This window comes from Ischnura elegans, chromosome 8 (assembly GCF_921293095.1).
Source record: "Ischnura elegans chromosome 8, ioIscEleg1.1, whole genome shotgun sequence".
Lineage (NCBI taxonomy): Eukaryota > Metazoa > Arthropoda > Insecta > Odonata > Coenagrionidae > Ischnura > Ischnura elegans.
Genome location: NC_060253.1, coordinates 32385365 through 32410254, shown reverse-complemented (window position 1 = coordinate 32410254; position 24890 = coordinate 32385365). Strand labels below are relative to the sequence as shown.

General features: G+C 40.4%; 1 protein-coding gene across 4 annotated transcripts in view; it reads right to left on the bottom strand.

Annotated features, from left to right (window-relative positions):
* The window catches only part of LOC124164384 (trichohyalin), an 80203-nt gene that overhangs the window by 25069 nt on the left and 30244 nt on the right, over positions 1 to 24890 (bottom strand). Inside the window, exons 2-3 of one of the 4 annotated variants that reach the window (XM_046541701.1) lie at positions 10376 to 10438; positions 800 to 938 (exon numbers count right to left, since the gene is read on the bottom strand). In XM_046541701.1, coding sequence (XP_046397657.1) covers positions 800 to 938; positions 10376 to 10438 — 202 coding nt within the window. Of the gene's footprint in view, positions 1 to 799; positions 939 to 1791; positions 3839 to 6865; positions 7126 to 10375; positions 10439 to 24890 lie in introns of those variants that run through there. The other 3 variants (XM_046541702.1, XM_046541700.1, XM_046541699.1) reach the window with 3 other exon arrangements.

Sequence of the window (24890 nt, the reverse complement as noted above, 5' to 3'; positions counted from 1 at the left end):
TTTAATACCAGTTAAGACCAGGACTTAAGATTACTAAGAACAAGGACTAGAATGACAGGGAAAACCAAACAAAATAATCTCCTAATTATATCTCTCATACAATTTTACACTGTTTCTTGCACAATCTTATGTCTCATAGACATTAGTCACAAAAGATCAAGTCATTATCAAGGTTATCATTATCCCTTGCTATATTATGTAGAGTAGTTAACACTGTGGTTGACAAATAAAAATAAATTTATTAGGTCAGGCCCGTCGCTAGCTGATCTGACGCCTGGGGCGAACTGGGATCGTGCCCCCCCCCCATAACATTGATATATCTGCAATCGGGAGAGTTGAAAATATAATTGAAAACATTTTTTCGTAATAAAGATATTTTATCGATTATGAAAGTAAAACATACAAGAATATTTAAAAAAAATTTTTCGTCGGCGAACACGGTGCACCCAGGGCAAAATGCCCTGGTTGCCCCGCCCTCGCGACGGGCCTGTACTAGGTCTTCTGTAACAAGTGACTCTCAGATGATAGGGACTTAAAAAATATGACATAATAATATGGCTTCAATCAGTAGTGGATCCAGGATTGAGACTACGGGGGGCTAAGTATGGGGTAAACTCCCAGCCGTAGTGGGGGTCCAAACAAAAATTGCCATTCTACCTAGGGTAAATTGGATAGCCCCCCCATAGATCCGCCACTGGCTTCAATTGAATATTAAGCAGTGTTTTCAAAAAGGAGGTAAATGAAACCCTCAGGCAATTACGAATATGTAAGTGGAAAGGCAAATGAAACTCCAACGTACTGTCTTTGTAGCATTTGCTCATGGAGTGCATGGACAAGCGCTGCCTCCTCCATTTCCCTGCGCTGCTCATCCTTGGCTCGTGGGATGTCCTCCCGCACCTGCGCATTGCGCCACTTGTTGCCAGTGTAATGCTGCTGAACTGCAAAAGCACAAATTCAACACATTAACGCCATGCTCAAGTGAATTGCTTTCAATTTTATTTGGAATAATGTAGATTTCCAGTTATTGGAGTTGCAGTTTTTTTTATAACCTCAAGAACAAAATCAAACAGAAGAGTGAATTTAGGTTCTCTGGTAAACTGGGGCAGAATTAAATGGGTAAGATATCCACATATTTGGTATCAACAGCTTTTGGGAGCAGCTGCGTATTGCGCTTCATTTTTACAATTTTATTGAGTTTCGTCAACTGATGATGCAACCTGCAATGGCCACGAAAGCTTGCGCGACAAAGCGCAATATGCAGCTGCTCCCAAACTGTTGAAACCAATGAATCTTGCCGCAAAAGCAGCAGAACCCAGGCATACTAGTCTTGTATGGACAATTATGGAATCATAGCTAGGGCTATAGCTTCCCCCATTGGGTCAAAACATACACTAGATAAAGTATAAATTTTGGGAGGTTACCTCTTTGCACAAAAGATTTAGTTATATTTTCCAGTAAATTTACCCACTACAATGCATTAAAATACAAATTGGTTTTAAACTTACGGCCTATTTTACAGGCGTTGGTACTATTAAAACGACCTACTACAAGTGCTTAGTAGTGTCTTATTTTTAACAAAAGAATACGCTTAAAACCACAGTTTTTAAGTCTTGAAAATCCTCAATTTCCAAAATCTCCAAAACCCTCTTTTGACTGAGGAATTCCCCAGACCTCCGGTTTGCTTCTTCCCCATAGTCTAAGCCTAGATCCACCACAAGCCTATTGAGGCTTGCGAGGTAGCATACAGATATTATCTTTCCTAACCAAAATGTCCAATAAAATTGTAAACACCATGAGACGGAGAGATGGGTTTAGAATTCTTGATGGGCAGCGTGCTTGATGATGGGGTGTTGTGCACTTGGCATTGCACCCGTATCCCCTTTCGACGACTCATTGACATCGTGGTTTCGCGGCCATCAGCAGCCATCAAAGTCTCCGCGCCCCGCCAATCCCTCACTGCCTCGCTCAAGCGGACCACCGCCACTCTGAGCTGGCGCAGTTCGAACCCCACCGACTCCTCCAGCGAGCGGGCTATGGCCACGGGGTCACATTCCCCCTGGGATCGCGGCCTCAGGGTCGCCTCCTTGAGCGCGTGCAGCTGGTTCGTGAGGGTGACGTGCAAGCGGCGTAATTCCAGGTGCACGCAGTGAAGGTCGGACGTCACGGACTGGAGGGCGCGCCGCCCCCGACTGCAGCACGAAGGGATAGCCGCGCTCCTGAGGGACGAACTGCTGTTGGGGGAAGAGGCCAACATGACTGAGGCGGGCATGTCGCGCTGGAGCCTCCTTATCTCACGTTCTAATATGCAGAGAAGAGTTTCCAACGCAGGATGTGACACACAGATGAAAATGAGTCAAAGTTTGAAAGCTAAAAACTCGTGTATATTACGAATAGCCGCTCAATACGGCCGCTAGATGAGTTCCCGCCCATTTAAATGGATAGACCGAAGTCGCCACACGCACAGCGATAAGAATTTCGTGGGTAAATATGGAAAGATTAGGGTAGTTGACTGAAATTTATATCCGTGATGATATAATCAATCGAATCCGTAACTATCCCATGCTATTACTCACGAGTTAAAATACTTCATTGCAAATATTGGGGATATGTTAGTCACTCTGCACTTATCAGCGCGCTGAGGGCAATTTCGCAAACTAATTACAATGCAAGAGGCAGCGTAAAACCAACTTCTACGGCATGGAATAGGACCTCTTCCTAGTAGTATCCATGGCTAATAGGAAGTTCACTTCAATGGCTCACTTACGAGAAAATGATTGTATGAAGCAACATTCTTTAATCAGCGAAAACATTTTATGAATAAAAAGGCTACTGTCCGCACATCTCGCTAAGTATAGGCGAGAATGAACTCGGAGGGACACATATTCCAACTAGAACACACAGCAATGTCACTCGCATATTTTCTCGTCCTCGAGAACGAGTAAAATTGCACGAAAAAACACAATTCAAGAACTCTTCTGACACACGCAACACTAGTTATCCATCAGCTTGACACACAATAACTAGCACACAACTCAAAGCACAACTACTTCACTTGGGAATCACCAAACTTTAGGATATCCTTTGGACCGAGAAAAAGAGACACTCTTACTGATAAATATTTCCGAAGGAACATGAAAGCCAAACTCTGCAACTTGTGAATAGAAGATTTTTTTTCCAGTTCAGGAGTTCATTCCACGAGGACATGGATGAGAGTAAATGAAGGATGTCTGAGATGAAAGGGAACTTATGGGTATGGAAAATGGATTATGAGTTCCTTTCGCCTCAGCTCGCACACGTATGGCTCCAGAATCGAGTTTCCCCGCAAACATTATGTATAGATAAATTTATTTCACATGCATAATAAGGCTGCAATCGAAACTACTCAAGATATCACTCAGAGTTCACAATCGTATCACTCAAATGGCTCAGTGGTAAAATATACCCAACGCGCTATTTTTTAATTTAACTTAATTTTTTATTAACGCCATGTGTCCTGACACCTTCCGCCGTGCGCTAATTGGGGCGGCTTGCGGGGCAGCACGTAGATGTAGATATCATCCATGAACTAGTGTAACACTGAACTATCTCCCTGGGCGAACAACGCTGGTGTGATAGAAACAACGCACCCAAAAGATGACTCATATAAGGTCAAGCCCACCAAATGACACAAGTTGGACGGAGACCACAACGGCCGCGCACATGACCAGACTGAAGACCCCATAGTGCCAACCAACCGCCATACGCCCAGGAATGGCGCACAGGAGCGCGGAGTGGGAACATCAAGAGGATATGGCGAGAGAGAGAGAGAGCGACATGATATAACTTCTCGCACCCTTACCTACAGCCGCGCCCTCATACAACAACTCCCCACACCCTCAAGACCTTGCGAGAACAAAGAGAGACCCGCATGGCCACCCGCGAGCGCCTGCTTCACACGGCACAGCACGCACCCTTCCGAGGCGAGGGAGGGAGGGAGGAGATTTCGAGAAGAATAACGACAGAGAATGGAGAGGTAAATCTGAAGGCATTTTGCGAGACTTACGATTCTCTGTTATTATGGCAGGTCTCAGGCACGTAACCGGGAAGGATAGAGGGTCTTCAGCTACTAAGATTTTTCCCTTGTAGCAACAGCCCGCCATAATAACCCTTAAGCCTGAATCAGACGATCATTTTTTCCATCCCTTTGGAGGGACAGCTCCAGCGATGGCGGAACAAATTACAGTTTCTCGCGATGATGGCTCGAGGGATGGGCTTCCCATCCCTTTTTCCATCACTCGGCACGTCCCTTTTTCCGCATCGGAAACCGTAGCTGGCACCGTCCTTCAGCCAATAAGAACGCAAGGTCACAAGCGTTTGTAACGCCACGCTTGGAAAAGATCAGGGTATCAATATCTGATCCAAAATTTTCTCTAAATCAGAAAATACTACTACCGCCAGCATTGTGACGTTTAATTTTTTTTCGAAAAATCAGGCGGCCTACGGAGAGTAAGCCATTACAAATACGGCCGTTTTGATAAAAAAAATAACGAAGACAATATATTTTAGCACCATGAAAGCGAAATTTACGATCATCCGATTCGTGGAAATAGGAAAAAAATCATCGTTTTAGGCAATCCCCCAACCCTTCTACGATTGTTTTCATCATGCCACCATTCCCCATATCGTGGCCAACAAGTTATCTCGACTTTTCCTTAAGGTTTTCAGAAGACCTCTTTTCTCACCCTCTTCTTTGCATTTTCCTATTAATTACTGGTTCGATCCATTTTACTCTCATCACTTTTCAGTATTACCCCCTTTAAGATGCTCTTTAACTTCTCAGCTACTGTCAACGTCCATACCTCTGTAGCTATAGAGATCGACCCACCATCCGCAATCCGGTGGACGAACTCGGTGGCTCACAGCTTACAGTTAGCAGAAAAAGGACAAGTATACTGTCATTATTATAGCGTCACAACTGTGGATCATAAATGTGAGGGTGGTTTCTAAATCGCACCCCGTACCAGGGGCGCAGCTAGGAATTAAGGCTGGAGAGGGGGGGGGGGTTTAGGTGTAACTAATACCGGGGTGTGTGGGGGTATGGAATAACCACCAGGATAAGCGGTAGGTGGGAGATATTAACAAATTGCGGAATTTTAACATAAGTTGTTCAAAATGGTGAGCTTTCCCGCTTTCTGAGGGATATTTTATTAATCCTTACATTATTCTACTAGGAATATCAATCCCATTAAGTAAAATGGATTAAAATTAAAAATTTCTCTGAGCTCTGGGTGGGGGGTTTATCCCCCAAAACCCCCCCTCGCTGCGCCACTGCCCCTTACACCCCCACACGAATATGTTTTCCCACGCCTTAAGTGGTGGCGGATGTTCCCGGCTAACTTGTTCCCACCGCAAAGCCAACGGACCATGTCCACTCAGGTGCTCTAATATGCACGCATTATCTCCACTACCATCAACAAGAACACACGGAACCACTGGTATGGTATAGTATTCGGATGAGGCGACCAACAGCTAAGGTCTTCTGCGCCATTTGAGAATGGGAGGGATAAAAGAGAGGAGGGAAACCCGGCGTCGGCAAGAGCCTGCTCATATCGAAAGGCGCCAAGGGGACTACGTCCTATTGTCCCCCCTGATGGTCAGCACCACTGGTTTTTAAACTCTAGACAGGGTTGAGAAACTGATGTTCAGCTGTTTAGAATGATGAAAGACTCCACTCAAAAGTAATGAATTAGGTCAAAATAATGTTAATCTCTGCTGATTTATAAAAGGACAAATTCCGGAAAAAGTGATGCAAGAATTTCCTTTGATAAGAAAGTAAAAGGTGGTTTCTCAAGGTATTCAAGTGCTGAATACGAATATACCTCATACCAGGGCGAAGTTTTGGACAAGAATTGGACTGAATTGGAAATATTCATGGCGTCCAACAAGGCAGTAAAGTTAAAAATTAGTGGTTTTCCCTTAAATGTTGGAGTAAATTGCATATTCAAATGTCTTTCCAGGGAAGTATCAGAGTAGTCAACCTGAGTATTGGAAAATAAATGACGTTTGAACAATGATTTTACAAATTCATATACAGAGTTATAATATTCCACATAATACCCAAGCGATAAACCCGTGCTTGGCTGTAAATGTGGAATATTTCACCTCTTCCGCGTAAACGGTGGTGAAATTTGCAGAAATTCACCACTAAGCTATTCCCAATAATTGTCTAGGGAAATATAAGAACTTGGACTGCGTGGTGGTCAGCGATGAGGAACGAAAAGTTATAGGGTTCAATTCCCTGTGCGGACGGATTTATTTCCAAATGAATATAATAATAATAATATTTTAATTTATTGATAATAGAGGGTAAATTTTAAGGAAAATTCCCCTGTGGAAGACTCATTGACAAATATATGGGACAGACATGGAAGGACACAAGGAAGAAGAAGACCTGGGAAGTGAGGGAACTTGCTTGGTAGATTGACAAATGGAGGGGTGCAGTATTCCAATATTAGGATTGTAGTACTATGCATGAATGCGAGAATGGAGGATGGTGACATACATATTAGAAAAGGAGTGATTACAAAACTTTGAGCGAATGAAGAAGAGGGAAGGATATGAGGAATTCATTCGAGAAGTCTAAGAAAAGGAGGCGAAATGGGAGGAGAATGGGTGAGTAAGAGGAGAAATACTGGGAGTAGGAAGAAAAAAGAGAACGCATGGAAAAAAATACAGCGGAGAATGGGAAACTGGATCTTATTGTTAGTCAAGAAATAACCAGTATAAGTAACAAGGACTGCCCAGCGGCGTACCTTTTCAGAGTCACCCGCTATTTCATATTAAATACGAAAATTCCAAAGATAAAAAAATCATTAATTGCACCGACCAGGATTCCACCCGTATCTCCAGAATTCGCTCAACGTGTTGACTACCACAGCATCTTCTTCCTTGCGGGTGGCTCCGCAAAGGTTTTCCGATGGCTACTACGAAAGCCAGAGCGTTCATAGTTCTGTCATCAGCCTCGGGAATGTGACGCTATACGCAAAAATATGCAGCCCAATGGAATTTTATGTCTGGTAGCATAAACCACCTTGTCCTCTAAAGCATATAAAACTCCGCAAAGGAAGATGCCCAGATAGTTCCAATGGTACAACACCTGGCGCGGAGAAAAGAAAAGGAAGAAAAAAGCTAAGAACGACAGAGGAAGTATTGCATAAAATAAGGGACCATAATACTTGCGATAGTTTAGATCTAGGATTGTTCAACTCGGAACTAGGAATAGGTAAAATAGGCTCTGCATACACATTTAATAGCGTATAGCATTTGTAAATAATAACTAATTCATGAATTTTTTGGGATGTTATAACTCATGCATAATCTTATATTAAGATAACTTTTCCTTTTTATATCACTAATTAGTAGTTTTAATAATTGTAGTAATTAGTTCGAGCCCTTAGCAGTCTCTTATCTCTTAGTTACTGATCTAACGCTTAGGCGGATTTCGGGGGGGTGGGAGGGGAGCACAGGGGCATGTGCTCCCCAGACGCTTAACAAATAGAAAAACATTTTTAAAAGGTTATCATTACGTCAGTGTTTTGCGTATTACGGAGCCTCAATCATTTAATTTCACATTAATAACTTTCATGTAAAAATACAGAGAATATTTCGTAAAGTAATTGTAGTATCTTGTTTTTAACCTCAAGTATGAGAAGATCGCTTGCCCTGCCAAACCCTTGAGCCCTCTCCCCTCAGAAAAATTCCTGGATCCGCCCCTGGTCTGACCGCGTGTCGTTGTCCTGAGTACTTGGCCTGTGTCCGACGAACGAGCACGTTTCTGATCACACAGCTAACAATAAGACGAGTGCTGCATATCTTGTGTGGAATCACCCCGTGTTACAGACCTTGGTGGTGGCTTGCACAGCACCTCGCAGACGTAGACGAAGTAGGAAGGGAAGAGCCCCAGGAAACTCAGGACGGGAGGGATTTTAGATAGGTTTATTGTTTAAGACTTGCTAGTAGACAAATAACAATGCGATGATTGTTCATGGACAGAGGCGTGTTCCGTGAGAGTGCAAATCCAATGCTTGAGACTTATCGCCATGCGTCACTGAGATGAGATGAGGTCATCAACACGATGAAAACTTAACTAACAGAGCCGCTGCAACTGTGGAAAAACTCTTCATGCTCGGTGACTCGAAAAGCCACCGACAACAGAAAAAAAAGAGAATTGACCGTTAATGCCGCAGAATTCATTATGCAACTAACTCATTTGAAAGAAAATAGAAAATGGGCAAGTAGAAAGCTTATTAAGGCGTTTTAGAGGATTTTCTTTTTCAAAATATCATTAATAGCTTCCACACTTATTCTTATCAAAGCCGTGACAATAATGACGATCGTTCACCTAAACGAAGGCGAGATTGGGTCAAAACTTAACCCAATGATAGTCGCTAGTCACCGGAGAACACCACTGCCGTACCTAGCAGAAGATTAATCCCCTTCACTTATACATAACTGTATTTACCACTCGTCGGTGATTGATATGTTGCGACAGACGTCTTCGACTTCCTCGCATGTGACTTACTTTCGTTTAAATTATTCACGAATTTCCACTATAATAAACGGATTGTTTCACCAATCTCTTCCCTGTTTCATCCAATCAGAGTATACAAGGCCACAGAATAATTATGAAGGACACCCAATTCTACTATATAAATCTCAACACCTTCTCCGAAATTGACATTCGTTTTCTATTTATTTAACTGACTTAGCACTTAATGATAACACCACCTCTCCAATGCCCACGATTACCACTCTTAAGCGGTTGATCTAGTCCAAGCATTGGGGCGCGATTAAAGGCTAGCGCTCATATGTAAAAAAAACACATAACTCACATGATTTCCATTGCATGAGTCCTTATGCAAGAAAACTCACCATAGTGTCGTGAAATAGCGAAGTTTTTTCTGCAATATTCTCTCCGCACGCAAAAGCTGCATTCTCCGCTGAGAATGAATAGACGAGGGGGGGGGGGGAGGAATAAGGACCATTGCTTGAGCAATGAATGGACTTTGTCACCCATGACGTCACGAGGCTTCCCGCACGAGGACTGAATCGCATCTTACACCTATCACATTCGCCACTATGACACTTAACGGCTTTGCTACAGCCGTTACAGGTTTTACAGCAGGAGATGTAAAAGGAAATATTAGTATTTCAAGCAGAAATGTTCGCTATGTCCCTAAAGAAAAATTTGATAGTTATACACATAACATGAAAACTCTAAGTACACTGGAAACAGGTACATTTTCAATCGAAGTGAATGTAAAAACACAGATAGGAGAGAAAACATAATATATATAGAGATTTTCCATAATATAACGACAGGAAGCCGACTGGGTTTCAGCAGATGAGAGCACAAACTAATCGAAGGAGGAGTTTGCTGTTACACAACGACCTAATAGGCAAGAAACATTCATCATGTTGGTTAAGATGCTGCTTTCCGCTCAATTCTCCGATCAGCTTATCTTTAAACACCTCCACAAATATTATACCCTACTTGCTTCATAACCTGTTCCAAGAATCTCACCTGGGGCCTATCTCTATAATTCTAACATTCCACCTGTCCTTTAACGATAATTTTCATCCCGATCATCGTGTCTCGTACTGTAACCGATTAAGTTATGCATTCTCATTCCTTTGATTTTCAAAATACTTTTCTTACCTCCTATTCTTCTTAGAACTTCCGAATTACTCACACGATCTATACATTTGATGCTCATCACGCTTCCAGCTTCGATTTATTCGCTGCTGTTATCGTCCCAGCCTCGATAATATAAACAAACATGTCCCATATAAAGTTGATGAGGTTAATAAACAATAGTATCTTCATGAGCACACTAATTTATATAAGGGTTATTGAGAATACCTATAGCACGCAAAATCGATCACAAGGGGACGTGAAAGAGACCCTCAATACAAATTCCTCCTCTCGATCCTAAGGTATAACCGGGAGCAGAGTCGTCAAAAGACACCCTAATTGTAAGTATTTTGTCATCTCAGTCACAAACTAGATGAAATGTAACACCATCGACCCATTAAATTCTGCGATCATAAACTGACATGGGAATACAGTTATATTGATAAATTCAAGCCCTTATTACAACTTGTATGAATAAATTCGATCATTCATGGTATTGCGTACTTCGCGAGCGAGAAAATTGAATCTCACCTACACAAATTAATTACGTGGAATATAATTTTTCATGACGAGGTGAACAAAAACACAACGAGACGAAAACACGCAGAAGGTGAGTGTTAGAAATCGAAGCCAACGCAAAGGCTAAAAGAAGAGGGTAAACATCAGCAGTAATAGCATGCAAATAGGAAAAAGAGAACTCACTTTCTTCGTTCTGCAGACGATAGGCCAAAGCGCCATCTTCATGCACCAGCCACTCCCGACAAACTGGAAAGAGGGGAAAAAAGAGCGCCGTTAGTAAAAAACGAACAAAAAACAACTAAGCAGCGGAAGAATACATTGAGACCGATGAGCACTGCCCTCTACTCTAATACGACAAAGCACGCGCGCACACGCAATGGACAGATAACGAATGTCACAATTGGGCATTCTCCAATCGGTCACATTATGTTTTTCCATCCACCGCGAATTAATATGGGTTCAAGAAAGTCGCCAATCGTACAGAACGATCCAAATTTTACGGAGAAATATGCAATAATTAGGGTGTTGACACACATTTAAATTTGCGACAATATATCAATATACCATAGAGTACAATATAACAATATCATTCATAACCTTTAAATGATCTCCCCGCAAATACTGAGAATAAGTGTAACGGTTTGAACTCATCGCCGCGCTGCCGATATTCTAGAAAACCGTTTAAAAAGCGAGCGAAGCTGCAGCATAAATCAAACTTCTACAGGACTGACTGAGGCTTCATCAATGAAGTCCCCTGGAGACAATAACACATGGACGCCATTCAAAGCAGAAGCAGGTGGGGACTCTGGGAGGGCAGATAGCGTGGGACAGCGATAGCGGGCCAAGGGGGAAGGTTGATAAGAAGGAAGGGGTGTGGGAGGGGACGTGAGGGGAAGAATCTCACAAGGAAGTATATCTGCAAGAGCGCGCAACGGCTTCTGCGCTAGAGGCAAAGATACATTAATCACGCGATAACCCATCGCCCCTTCCTCATAGTAAAGAGGCTCACTGACTGTTTACATTATGATTTGGTTTATTAACAGTTTATTTGAATTGTAATTTCCATCAATTTGTTAATGTAAAACAACTTCCTCCCCACTTTCTTCTATTGATGACATAAGAGTAAAAAATCGCTAATAACGAATTTCAGGGGACCATCGTTCGATTTTGTTATAAACGGGATATCGCTATGTCCACAATAAAGGATTTTGCGCAATGCATAACAGGACTGCCGGATAATATTCTGTATATAATTTTTATTTACAAAAACGTTTACTTAAAAAAGGACACGAGGCAAGATGGATAAAAGGCTGCAGAAATTTAGATTCGTATTACGCACGAAATATCAGAGAACCAAGTCGATAACCCATTCATGAAAATGAGATACATAGAAGAGACAGAACTTTTCAGCCATGCAATGTCTCTAACCTGAAACGCCGCGGCATTTTCCCGGGCCCGGGAAAGACGTCCTACAAAATAAAAATTATATAAAGCTAAAAGTTGTGACTTTGGAAAGTTTTTATACCAGAAAACAAATTGTCAAGGTTGTGTCAAGGATGCGGTAAAATTAAGAGCGAATGCGATTTCAGATTAAATACCAAATGCCACAAATTCCTTAAAATATCAGTATTTCCATTACAATAAAATTTTTACTTATTATTAATAACATTAATAGTAATTAATAACAAAGTTAATTTTCAAGTATACCAACCAAGCATGTTCTTCCAATAGATTTCCAACCACGCAATAACCTCGGCCTCATGAGATTTTTCCAACTCATCAAAATAAATGCCAGTGTTAAATCTTAAGAAAAAGGAAAATTTATAAAATAATAATGATAATGGTATAATGTGCAATACACTAACAGAGAGCAGGGGAGAACCGTGCTAGGCACACTCCTTCACATCTTTCGCAATCGGACGACCCACTTGCCAGCCGGCACAGAAAGAATGGTGTGGGGATGGGGGCATATTTCCGCATGGCCCTCCTCTCACGAGGCGAATGCCCTTGCTGGCGACGATTGTTGTATACTGAGTCCGTGGTACTTTTGTGAGCTGGTATTCGAAACATTCAAGTAATATTTGTAAATACAACCTCAGAAATGCGAGTTGTAGTCATATGGACTGCAACAAGGAAGAATCTCGATTGTACCATAAACACATCAAGTGCAATCCAGGATTTTTTGGTGGGGCGCACAAGAGTCTAACAAGCAAACGGTCTCCCCATATTAATGATTAAGACCAACATGCAACAATCACTGTTCGAAATATAATTTTTATTTTGACATAAAAGTTATAATTATGAAAATATTAATAAGTTACGTATATAATAACGAAAGTTTTCTTTTATGTTTCTTTTAGATGGATTACATTTGTTTGTTATTAAGTCGCGATCGATAGCGGATAAATCTGTACGGATTGTTTTCATCTTTGCATTGCATGCTTTCTGTCGGCTTAATGATTTTCTGACTTTCGCGTCTTGCCATCTCGGTTTGCTACCTTCTTTTTTTATTTTACTAGAGATATAACTTTTGACACCCAAATATACGAGCGAGAGGAAAGCTTTTCAAGTACTCTCGACATCTGCAGTTAACTCTATTACTGATTACATAAAACTAAACGAACGTAATGATAACAGGACCTTGTTTTTAAGCGCCTGGGGGTGGAGTGGGGCACATGCCCCCCCCCCCCCCCCCCCTGAATCCGCCTATGACAAACACATTACATAAAAGATACAGTTTCCGGCGCAATTCGGTGGAAATCTTCGATATTTAGAATAACGAAACCAATTGTCTATTTCCAAACTTCTTACTTTCCATTCCAGGTTTAGGCACATATTAATATTAATGTCATCACTGCCGAATTGAAATTAATGCCACCTTGAAAATGGTATTATGTTCTGAAACCTGGGTCGGTAGAAATAAAGAAGTGTAGACATAGACAAGCGTTTTCATTATGTTAAACACATTATATTTGTGTCTTGATAATACTCCAGTCGATAATTAAAACCTTTCCACATAATAAAATGCCATTAAAGAAGTTGGTACTTATGCTAATTAACTTTTTTAATCAAGCCTAGTACATAAATTCCAGCAATATTTCCTGGTTTAAAAAAATGAAATACATCCAGAAATCCCACTGAAAAAAGAAGTAGGTTTAATAAAAAGGAGCGAACGATTCATGTTTCTTAACGTGATTAAACAGCAGCGAAAAAAGTAGCAGAATGGAAGGTATTAAACGCATGAGCAAATAAGGAAACAGGAAGAGGAGGACCATACAAGGAAATAATCACAGCAGAATGCCACGGAAGAATTTCAGTCCATTGAGGACGAAGTTGACAGCACATGTAAGAGGGAGAGCCGAAAAGATTACCAACAAGGAAAACTCTGAAGGCTGCTAAGATTCCAACTACCTCAACCCATATATGTATATTCCCTCTGCCCTTCAATCACGGAAATCAATACCAATACTTCCCATTAGAGAAACCAAGTATCACAATGTACCATTCTTTGATCGACCATTGTCAAAAAATTAAAGAATAGGATTATAAAAAAAACATAAATTTTTACGATCTAATCACGTCCAAAATTATTATGTCATCGATCCGAGATATGGTCTGACGCAGCTCTCCACTCAATTTTCCTACCTGCTCATCTTTAAACAATTGCATAATTTTTCTTGTTTACATCCTTCATCGCTTCGTGATGAATTTAATGGAGGAAATTTTTTAAATGATAAGTCCCACGAGGAGGACACAGAGAGAAATACTTGGAACAGATAACGATAGACGACGAGCCACTCGTGAAGGATGCGCGAAACCTATAAGTAGCGGTGACGCACTCCGCAGGTGTTCATGACGTCATCAACTTATATAAGAAAGGGTTAAGGCCGTCGATTATTCTTCGCGAATAGCTGGAAAAGAAGGCGACGGACCGAAATCCTGATAAAAGGGTCTCTTAGTTATTACAGCTCTATCGCAATCGTCAAACAGTGAAATAGGCGAAGACGCCCATTTCCATTCAAACCGAATACTGTAACATCTTTTGGTACGTATACGGTCAAAGGCTGCAAATATACAACTCCAGAATCAATAGTCATAACAATCAACACATATCTGTTATCTCTGAAGTGAGTAAAATAAGGTTATTTCTCGGCGAAATTCAGCGTCTAGCTTAAGATATTGGAGCGTGGAAGAGAATACTTTAGGGGACAAAGGAAGCCATAGACGTCATTCGTATAACGGTTCAATGAAGATCTACAAGTTCCCCATCTCCACCACGATCAATTCCAACGTCGACCACATTATTACTCTGATAGCTTACTTGGCCTCTGATCTCCGGCCCGAGAGTCTTGACTGATGAGACAATGGAATCCCCCTCCTTCGAGTTGAAACCGAGTACTACCTTGAGGATGATAGGTTTGAAAATATCATGCACGCGACTGTGAAATATCTTTAAGACTTATTCCCTTTTTGAGGTAGCGCGAACTGGATGGTAGCAGAAAGTATGCAATCTATGCACCAACTTAATACGGTTATTTTTAGAAGTTACATCACACAATCTGTAATGCGGCCTAATGCGGTAATATATCGAGGACTTCCCATCGGCTAAAATAACTTCGTTAGTTTTACATGGGAGACCTTTCAATACACACTAAGAATTTTTTCGTAAATGGTATGCATTTATATAATAGGGAAAAAAGTTATGTAAGGAAATAAGATCGGACGTGCGCGCGGCGAACGTATTTCAAGGACTAGTCTGTTACAAAGTCGTATTTTACTCCATAAATTAATACTATAAACAATATTTTGTGCCTTGCACATTTCCAATAATCTGACGTTTTCGTTAATTCAGCTATGTCACCGTTGCGTACGTTTCGGATTACCGAGATCGCAGTGCATGTGCTATTCAGGAAACGTAAATAAATTTCGGGGATGAGATTGTTGGTTTGTAAGTAAGTAAGCAACAATTTATTAATGGCCTACCGCTATGAGCAAACCTATAAATATTTGGAACTTTAAAATGGCATAAATACCTACATAAAACATAAATAAATAATAAAAAAACAAATAACTACCGCGTATTCATATGCAAATATGAAACAGCATAATATTAATTCATTTTTAAATCAAACAGTACTGCTAAAGTTTATATAAGACGGCAATAGTTAAAAAAACATAAAAATATAGAGAAAACTCAATTACCATTTTTGGGGCAAAGAAATAATTTTGTAATAATAAGTTGGGCAGGCAATGAATTTCCGTAGCTCCGTAGAGATTACAACAAAGGTATTGCTACATTAGGTGGTACAGTATGCAGGAAAATACATCATAGGCGAATTGTTTCTAAAGATACGTCTTCAATATAGATGCGGAGGAGTCCGTCACGCAAAGCCCTACCGGAACAGGGAAAGGCTCGATAAAAAAATTGACATTATAGAGAAGCGCTAAAAAAAATCACGATACGGATTTCGTAATCGACACAGACGCACACCGTTTGAGGATGAAGAAAAAACAATTACGAGCAGCTGGGCGATACGGAAAGAAGTAAAAAAGGGAGAAAATTATGTAACAATCACGTACAGCTCTAGCGTGTTCCTACAAAAGGAGGGAGCAAACACACATCGCGTTCCAAAAATTTAACAATAATTATCCCGTTACTTCATAATTAGCCATACCCCACGCCAATTTTCGCTTTGATTTCAACAGGCTTCGCGCTAATATTTTCCTGCGAACATCGCCATTGACGGTTAGGTATAAGAATCTCACGCTAAGCCAACGGTTAATTTATAGCATATTAATTCTCTCAACTGGCATTTCCTTATTTAAAACGAAGTAGTGTAAAGATAAAAAATTCATCATACCGTGATACCACGCAAGAAGCAATAGCCCCACCATTTCGACGCTTTTTCATCGAAAATGACAAAGGTACGTCGACCACGGCCACTTAACACCATCTGCGACGAGATAATTATATGCTAATTAGATACCTCGTTTATTTTATTTTCTGTCCACCAATTCTTTCCGCGCGTTAAATAGGGCGGGGGCGGGGCGATTAGAGCTGGGGAATTGGATGCCCTACAAGGAGAGTTAAGGAAATACACTTAACTCTCACCTAGGTGGCAGATGGGCGGCAAATAAGAGAGCAACATTACTATTGCCGTAATACCATTAATTTACACCATAGAAATAGGTGGATAAAGGTTAATAAAAATATATAAAAGGGCGAGATATAATATTTTTTTCACGTGGTCGGCTAGAATTCTTGCAGGAGAAAAAAATTAATTCCATGATTTTCGCACTAAGTCAAATGATAGCAGAGCAAAATTACAAATTAATGCAATAACAATGAAAAAAGTGCCTTCTAAAACAAAAGTCTTACTCTTTCTCCTCGCGATGGACAGGAGCACATTTATTTAATCAATAAACTACGGAAAGGAAAACATTGGAGGAGGAGACGGATGGCAAAAGTACCTGTTGCTATTATTACTTTGATGAGAAGCAAACGCTTATTAAGGAAAATCGTACGTAGACGCCGGGTAATATTATTCAAACACAACAAGAAATAGTTTATAAGGTTTAATTAAAGGAAAATGAAGCCGTATCTGTTCAATAATAAAACCAAAAGTAAAAAAAGTTGACCAGAGGACGTCAGAATTTCCCTGAGCGAATTACGACTTTCTTTTATGAATTCGGATTTTCATATCGACTCGCAGCAAACCCAAAACGCCATACCATAAGACAGAATCAATTCACACACGCCGAGGCAAAATTAATCATTTTTCAAGTTCATTCAATCCAGTCAATCCGATAAAATATTGTTCTGAATGCACGATTACAATAAAATTGGAGACGCTAAGAAATGATATTAGAGAAATCGCTTAGGCGAATATTATTTTAATCACCAAGAAATTCCACGTAGCTCCTTGAGAAAACGTCGACTTATCAACGATATATTAATAAATAAACCTCCCTAGGTAACATGGAACGCAAGACCCAGATTTACTTGGGATCGCTAGTGAACTTCTACGAAGTTGTAATCAGGTCGATGGCATTCGCGCGGAGTGAGAAAGGGAAAGCTATATACGAAAGGGAAAAACGTCCGTTCGCCACTCTCGGCCATTCGGAGGGGTATATAATTCATTGAATGATATTTCGAGAAAAAACATGAGGAAGCACTATTGAGGAAAGGAGACCTAGGAGGAGGGAATGAAAGGGAGATAGTCCAGCCGGAAAATAGTTGTGCTTCGAACGTTTTGGGGTAGCTTTCATTAATTCCTCATAATATAACTCGATGCAACTTTGCCAAAATGATAAAATAATAAGAAAAAGACGAGTATTTTTGACTTATTTAAATACCATTCTGTTACCGCGTCAAAAACTTTTCATTCGTAATCAGCGCCGGTGAGCTACTTAATAGACATAATAAGTATCTCCTGGTAAGATATCCCATCACTCACGCCAAAAGATGAAAATCAGTTGAAATTACGAATACACACTGGATCAAGCACTCCTTCGACGATCATATACCCCTCACTCCATCATATCCTAAATCAGTGGTAACTAGGGCCAGGTAAACAACTCTATGGAGCCTGCTGACGCGAGAGCTTCCAGCCGATACGGCGAGGGATACGGTTTCATTGTAACAACATACCATGGCAAGAGTGATTGGAAACGTCGTCTTCCCGCACAAAAACTACAACTCTGCCCCAACGTCTCTTTCGACTCGCTTGGGCGGGCGAGGATGTAGAAACAAAGCGAAGGGGGAACCGGTTATTTAGGATACCAACTGTCGTGCCTCAGAGGGAAGCATTCGCTTACTCAACTCATTGCACACCGGGCATGATATAGATAGCTGCAACATAGCAATATTGGGTAAGGAAAGAGGTGTAGAGATAAGATAAGCCTGGCGTCGCGACGAAATTATTGACAAATATTAAAACATGAAGCATAACAAGTAAAAATAAAAAAAAATACTTTTAAAATGACAAATTTTGTCTTATCGTAATCGAGGCATCCATACCATGCATCGCATTGAGGCTATCGTATCAATGGCTTGAAGAAGTTTTACTTCGCGCCCTTTCCTCGTATTTTTTTCGGTTTCGTAATATTTCAAGGCTTTCCATTGCATACGTAATAACATCATGGGCGTACCCACTGGGGGGCAGGGGGTGGCAACTACCTCCCCTAGAAGCGAAAATAAATTTAGTTCAAAACAGAAGTTATGAAAAAAATTTCCTTCAGAAGAAAAATAATATTAGTAAAAGACATGGAACTAAAATAAAAATTATTGTTTTCCAAGAAAATAATTATAAAAACTAATACATTGCTGTCATAATTTCCTTAAAATTTTGGTTTCATTAACCTTTTCTCTGCAAAAAAAAAGTTACAACTTGAACGACCACGGCTAGTTTGCTTTGCCCCCCACCTATTTTTGATTTTGAGTACGCCCATGAATAACACGATTGCAAAACTCAATTGTTTACTCCTTAACGCACTATGAATGTAAACGATACCAGTAGTAGTTATACCTCGTTTATCTGACTAGATCATCGAGGCATTAAAAACTAAGACCAATGGGAAGGCTAGTTCATGAGCCCCTTCGTTTGAGACAGAGTATGGTGAGTAGCTGCAAAGAGATTTTCACTTTTCCAATGCTGCCAAGGAATTAGATCATTTGGCCTTTGAAAAGTCAGCCAATAGGCGAATACCTCAGATGCCGGATGGATAAAGTGGAGTGAGGTACACATTACGAAACAAATATGGCGGCTTATGTATACATCAGGTGGTCAGTATAGGTAAACTCTCGTCGATCTATTGGGAACTAGAGATGGCATCGTAAATATTTTGTTGATGAATTCAATAAATTGAAAAGTAAATCAACTTCGCATACACTTCCGCTATCTTCATATGACTGCTTTTACATTCCGATTAACCGCAAACAGCAGTTTTTTGTTTGGATTGATTCGGTTTTTCGATTACATAACGCTATTTATTCGCTTCATCTACACTGGTTGCAATCTTATTAATATCCATGCTTTAGAGTTGAGGGAATATGCCATGAACTCGCATTTACTTCAACATATTATCGTAAATATTAATGCACTCACTCTTCCGAAGGAACTGATATCATCAAAAGTACTCCACCAATTAATATTACATAATTATCAATTAATTATTCTTAGTTATTGCCGATATCGTTCAAATTGGAATGAAAAAAATCCGAAATTTTTATACCCTCTAAGTTAAGAAAAGCAAAAAATGGAAAAAGTGCTTCGTAGATGCGATTTAAGTTGAAATAAAACAAGAGGTACAAAATAAATGGATTCTTTATAACCTAGAAATTTTAAGTGACTCTGTCCTTCCGGTACTTCACTCTACTTGAATCATACGGCATCAAAGGTCTTCACCGATTTCCTATCATTTTAAAGGCCGAATGATCAGCGCTGAATGAAAAGCACCATATCAGTGATTGCCGGAAAGTTTTACTTATGAGGAAGATAGCGACTTCGTGTCGGCGCAACACCGGAATCACGACTATAAAGCTGATAGCGCGGAATAAGTACTACACACATAGCGCTAAAATTTTATTACGAAGTGTTCATGCGTCTAATATAGTTTGCAGTTTTTCCTAAAATTATACAAATACCCCATTGGCCGCAATTTATATTTCCTCTCCGTGCCATGCTCAGCTAATGAAGGGCCAATGAACCAACCCTTCAAGGAAGCCAATGAAAATGTTCACACAACCGTCTCCATTCTTAAGAAAAAAAGGCAGTGCTTGCTGGCGAGTGAAAACAATCCGATTAGGGAAAACTAAAAGGGGGGATCATAAACCAAGCGTATCTTTCCCTTCGCTCTTGCGGCAGCGTTCACTTCAGAGACGGTGGAAATCCAAAGGATAGTTTCAAACAACATTATGTGACTCGTAGAGATCTAGTTTTATTTAGGGTAAAGAAATTTTGACATAGAGTAGGAAAATTTGTTTTCATAAAGTATAATTAGAGAGCAGTAAATGACAAAGCGTTACAATAAATATACACAACCTGAATATAATAAGTAGCGATACAAATTATTACGAAACATTTTTAAATCAACCACTTACTAATACTACCCACACACGGATTACTCCTGTATGAATTTCATTAAAAAATTATAAAATTAAATCGAATTTGTATTGACAAAATATTATTGCCAAAAATATCAACAATAAGAATCAATAAACCAAACGTCATTCAAAATGGGAAAAAAAGAGGAGGAACTAATAAAATAATAGAGATTCTTGACAACTTTTTCTGGCCGTACCGTTCGACCAAACATAAATTTCGCGCCGTAATACTTAAACAATTTTTCGGATAGCAGGTCACCGACCTAAGCGAGACAAAATTCATGGGGATGTGGTTCAACGCTTGCTTTCACCAGATCCCTTTATAAAGCGGGTCTCCCAAGGACAAAATACCCTGAATCAGCAAGGTGCATCCTATCTACGTCAATCAGAGGCTATCACATTAATTTAGGGAAAATCGACCAAGAAAAAGAGGCGGATAGATAGATAAGGAGTTCCTACCTTGAAAGAGAACGTGTTTTTCCGCAGACAAAAATGAGGTTAAAAATGAGGTTAAAAATGAGGTGGCGTAAATACCCCTGTCTTGCCAATTTTAAGGCCACGGCGCAGCATGCGCTGTGCCACAACCACAAATTAATGGGCCAGCAATATAGAATTTTCACTCGCGAGGTTTGGCTTCGAAAAGTTATGGGTTTGTCAGATCATACCATCAAAATATGAACCTGTTTACAGATACTATTACAACTTAAGTTTACTTCATTAATATGCATCTTTTTTGCATCAATGTAATGGGGGTGAAAACGCACAGCCATGACTTATTCATTACGTGACATTACCTGCTACCATCTTCTACGAGCCACTTCTAGCGTTCCATTAAAGTACAATGAAAAGGCATCCGAGCTGACTTATGTGCCTTTGAGTCTCTTAGGGGGGCAGGAAGTGTATAAACAAGCATAGACGAATTCTCTTCCAATATTCGTCCGACAATGGATGCTACGACTAATTGTCATACTTAAGTTGCAAAATATATTATGCTGTAGTGGAACTGTGAATATTTCTAGGTGAGCTACCACAGCATTTTCTGTCACTGCAGTATTTAGCCCCTGGTTCATACCCCTACAACAAGAAGTGATGTAACTCCGTAGCAGGCCGTTAAAAAAATATGCGATTCTTATTAACACTATGATAAAAATAATGTTAATTACACATAATATATGTAATACCATATTCGAAATTCACTAATATAACATTAAAATCGAAATTCTTTCCCTTGCTCACATAATTGGGTTTATATAGTGGCTTGGTAGATAAATGTTGGTGTGATTGTGCAATGCCAATGTTTCTTTTATTGACAAAAGAAGTACTATTTTGGGTTACATGTTTCTTCCTTCTCATCTTTGGACTACAATGTGTTTTGTTGATTACAATATCCGAGATGATTCTTAATCTGATAAAACTGAAAATAGAAGTTTTTTGAGGTTAAAGTTAATTATTGATTTCCACACAGTCTGAAAACCAACTTTAGATAACAATAAATAATTCAGATTCCATACGGCAACGTTTCTATATCAAAATTCAACATCCTTCCATCATTTTTGCGCATAACATTGGAGTTGGCCATGCTTTGAGGGCCCGCTCTGACTCCAAAAGCTCCCATGCGCGGTGCATGGCGACCAGCATTCCACTGTTTTGGGTTCACTGCACGCTTTCCAATTTTGCTTATTTACCCATGATTTTAGGTGTTGATTCTCGAGCAGCCTTGTTGATACGTCCTGTCGTTGCCTGACTGGGGGAGGAATCACGGTCGCTAGAATTTCGAAGGGACGAGGGAAGAGTTCTGCACTGATTGCACTCCTTCTTTCAAAATGCCTTCAACTGTGACACGCGCACATGGAAATCCGCGGAGCAGATCGCGCCAGATAGTAACCACGCCCCCCTCCCCTCCGCGACACGACACTGAAAAATCCACACAGGCAGGGCGGAATCCGAGCATCGCGCGGTCCACAAGCCGTAAAAGATTTCGATTGTCGATTTTTTTTTAAACTTTTAGGGGGCGGAGGGGGTTCCTAACTTTTCGATGCGCTTTGTGGGTGGGATGCAATACATTTCCAGGATACGGTCTGATGTGCGAAAACGAATGGATTTTAAATACTCATAAATAATTTTTTACTCTGTTTTTGAAGTAGATGAATTTAAAAAAATGGGAGAGCCACCCTAAAGGTTTCCCCCCTCCCTCCGTCAATCCGCCACTGCTCCGGATACACACCAAACGGTTGAAAAACGACGTGGAATGCCAGCAAAGATCAACATTTAATGGACTCGTTCACAAATTTTCGTTCATTGACGATTTAGATACAGTTGTCAAACAAGGAAACTAATATTTTTTCATTCCGTCACCTGCTTCTCGATCTATATGCGGCGAAAAACCAACAGCCCTAAAAATTTCGCAGAGAAGTACACGACGCGACGTCACGAGCTCGTCCAGAGCGCGCCACTGCCCCTTAACAATTCTTCGGTATCTCGCATCGTTCTTACATTGTTTTTTAATGGTTTACTATTTTTTGGCATTTTTTCCCTCAATGAATAACTCACACTGAAAACGTGAAAGAACTAGATATCCAGTGACGCCACTAACTCACGCATTTTATAATTTCAAACGGGGGAAATACGGAATACAGAAGATTTTTTGTACCCTGTAACCAATCTTTTCCTACAAAAAACCGACTCCTTAAGTTTATCTGCAGTTTCTGGTATGAGTGAACGACGGAAAATTTTCCTATAAAATTTGGATCGTTATATCCGCGGCGTGACTCTAATCATGCTCTAACTCATGGGGAATACATAAAAAAGATGCTAGTCCCTCCCATCGAAGCTTGAACTATGCTTCCTCTTTGGGCACATTTTAATCGGTTTTCAAAAACATCCACATCGGGGCGATAGGAGCAGAGCATTTCATTTATACCCAATGTTTGCAAATGAGTATTTACACTCGCGAGGGGTGACATTGATATGCTATGAATTCGCTAGACTAAATTATGAATAATTTAATTTTCGGTTAAATTCCTTATTAAACCAAATTTATACGTAAAATTACAAGCGCTATGACAACATCGCGAGAGACGATTTTTCTAAGCCCATTCAAATACTCGAAGGGCGGAAACACTTCTAGCGACAGAATGGAGAATCCTCCATCGTAATATTCCCGCTATACTGTAAGATTGGAGAGTTTGTCGCACCACTACGTGCGCCAAATTCCCGGAAATTTCGACGTGACCTCACGGAGAACGGTAGGGTTGCATGTTGAGGTGTTGTCGAAGTAAGCATCGCCTTCCCGATGAGAGGAACAGTCCCGTTATAATATCCCTTCCACCTATCTCTCTCCCTCCATTCCCCCCTCCCAGCAGCAGCAGCAGCTGAATCACTCGCAGGTGTCCTCAAGCACGCACCATTGGGTCACCGAATGGAGAAAAATATACGAGCGTATTTATCAAGACAGAGCGGGCAAACACTACACAATGGGCTTAAAATTAGAAAATGACACTTTCCGAAGTAGGCATGTAACTGAAACTTTGAAATTTTAGTCGGCAATCAATGAACCCGAAAGTCTATTGCCATGTAAACTCGCCCTGGTCTAGATTCAGGCATGCAAGACAAAACCTAATAAGGAAAGGTGTATTTCAGTTTTATAGCGAAATGTTACACATCGAATACCAGATGATACTTCTTGAATACTTCATTTAGACAAAAAATTGTTTCCTCCATAAATATGATACTTTTTAATTGATAATAGATACTTATTGTTAGTCTCGGTCACCGAATGGAGAAAATATGCGAGCGAATTTATCTAGGCAGAGTATAAATGCGAAGTTATGATCTGGACACAAATTAACAACTTACAATCCAAAAATTCTACGGAAGAAAAATCATTTGTCTTAGGTATTCTGTAAGCTTGCCCGCGGTTATTTCCTTGAATAAACCTACTATCCGTAGAAAAAAATCCCTCACTCGAATTTGAAGACCATTATCTCCAACACAGTTCATTCGATTTTAAAACGAAGTATACCGTATTAAGCTTTGGTGTATGCTTTGACCCATGGCATGAAAAAATTTTTTTAGCATAAAATAATAATTGTGAGCTCATAAACAGAATTTCGGCATATTTTTTCTGGTTACTCCATCGGTGCATCGCATTTAGATTTTTGTAGGGTTCTGAACACGAGGGAGAAAAGGGTGAGCAGGAGGGGAGGATGGTGTGTCGGTCGGAGAGGAAAACGAAGAAGATTAGGGCAACTGCTCAAATCGCCTTCGAGAAATTACACTCAATAATCTCAATAAACAAATATTCCCATCCTCCCACTACCTATTCCATTCATTTGAATTACATACTTGACTCCCAAGATACCGCAATCACGCGAAGGCACATTAGGGAGGACCGGTCTTTCCGAGGAGAAAAATCACCCGCTTACGACAAAGAAATAAAGTTTCGGTTCACACCTCAAACCTTCGACGTAATAGTTAGCAGAAATCGTAAATTAAAGTGCGTGAGGGTGACAGGGGATGAGCGGGGGAGAATTTCGGGGGGGGGGGGGTCAGAGGGGTGCGAGTGAATCGATGGAGCAGCCGTGGCGGCGGCAG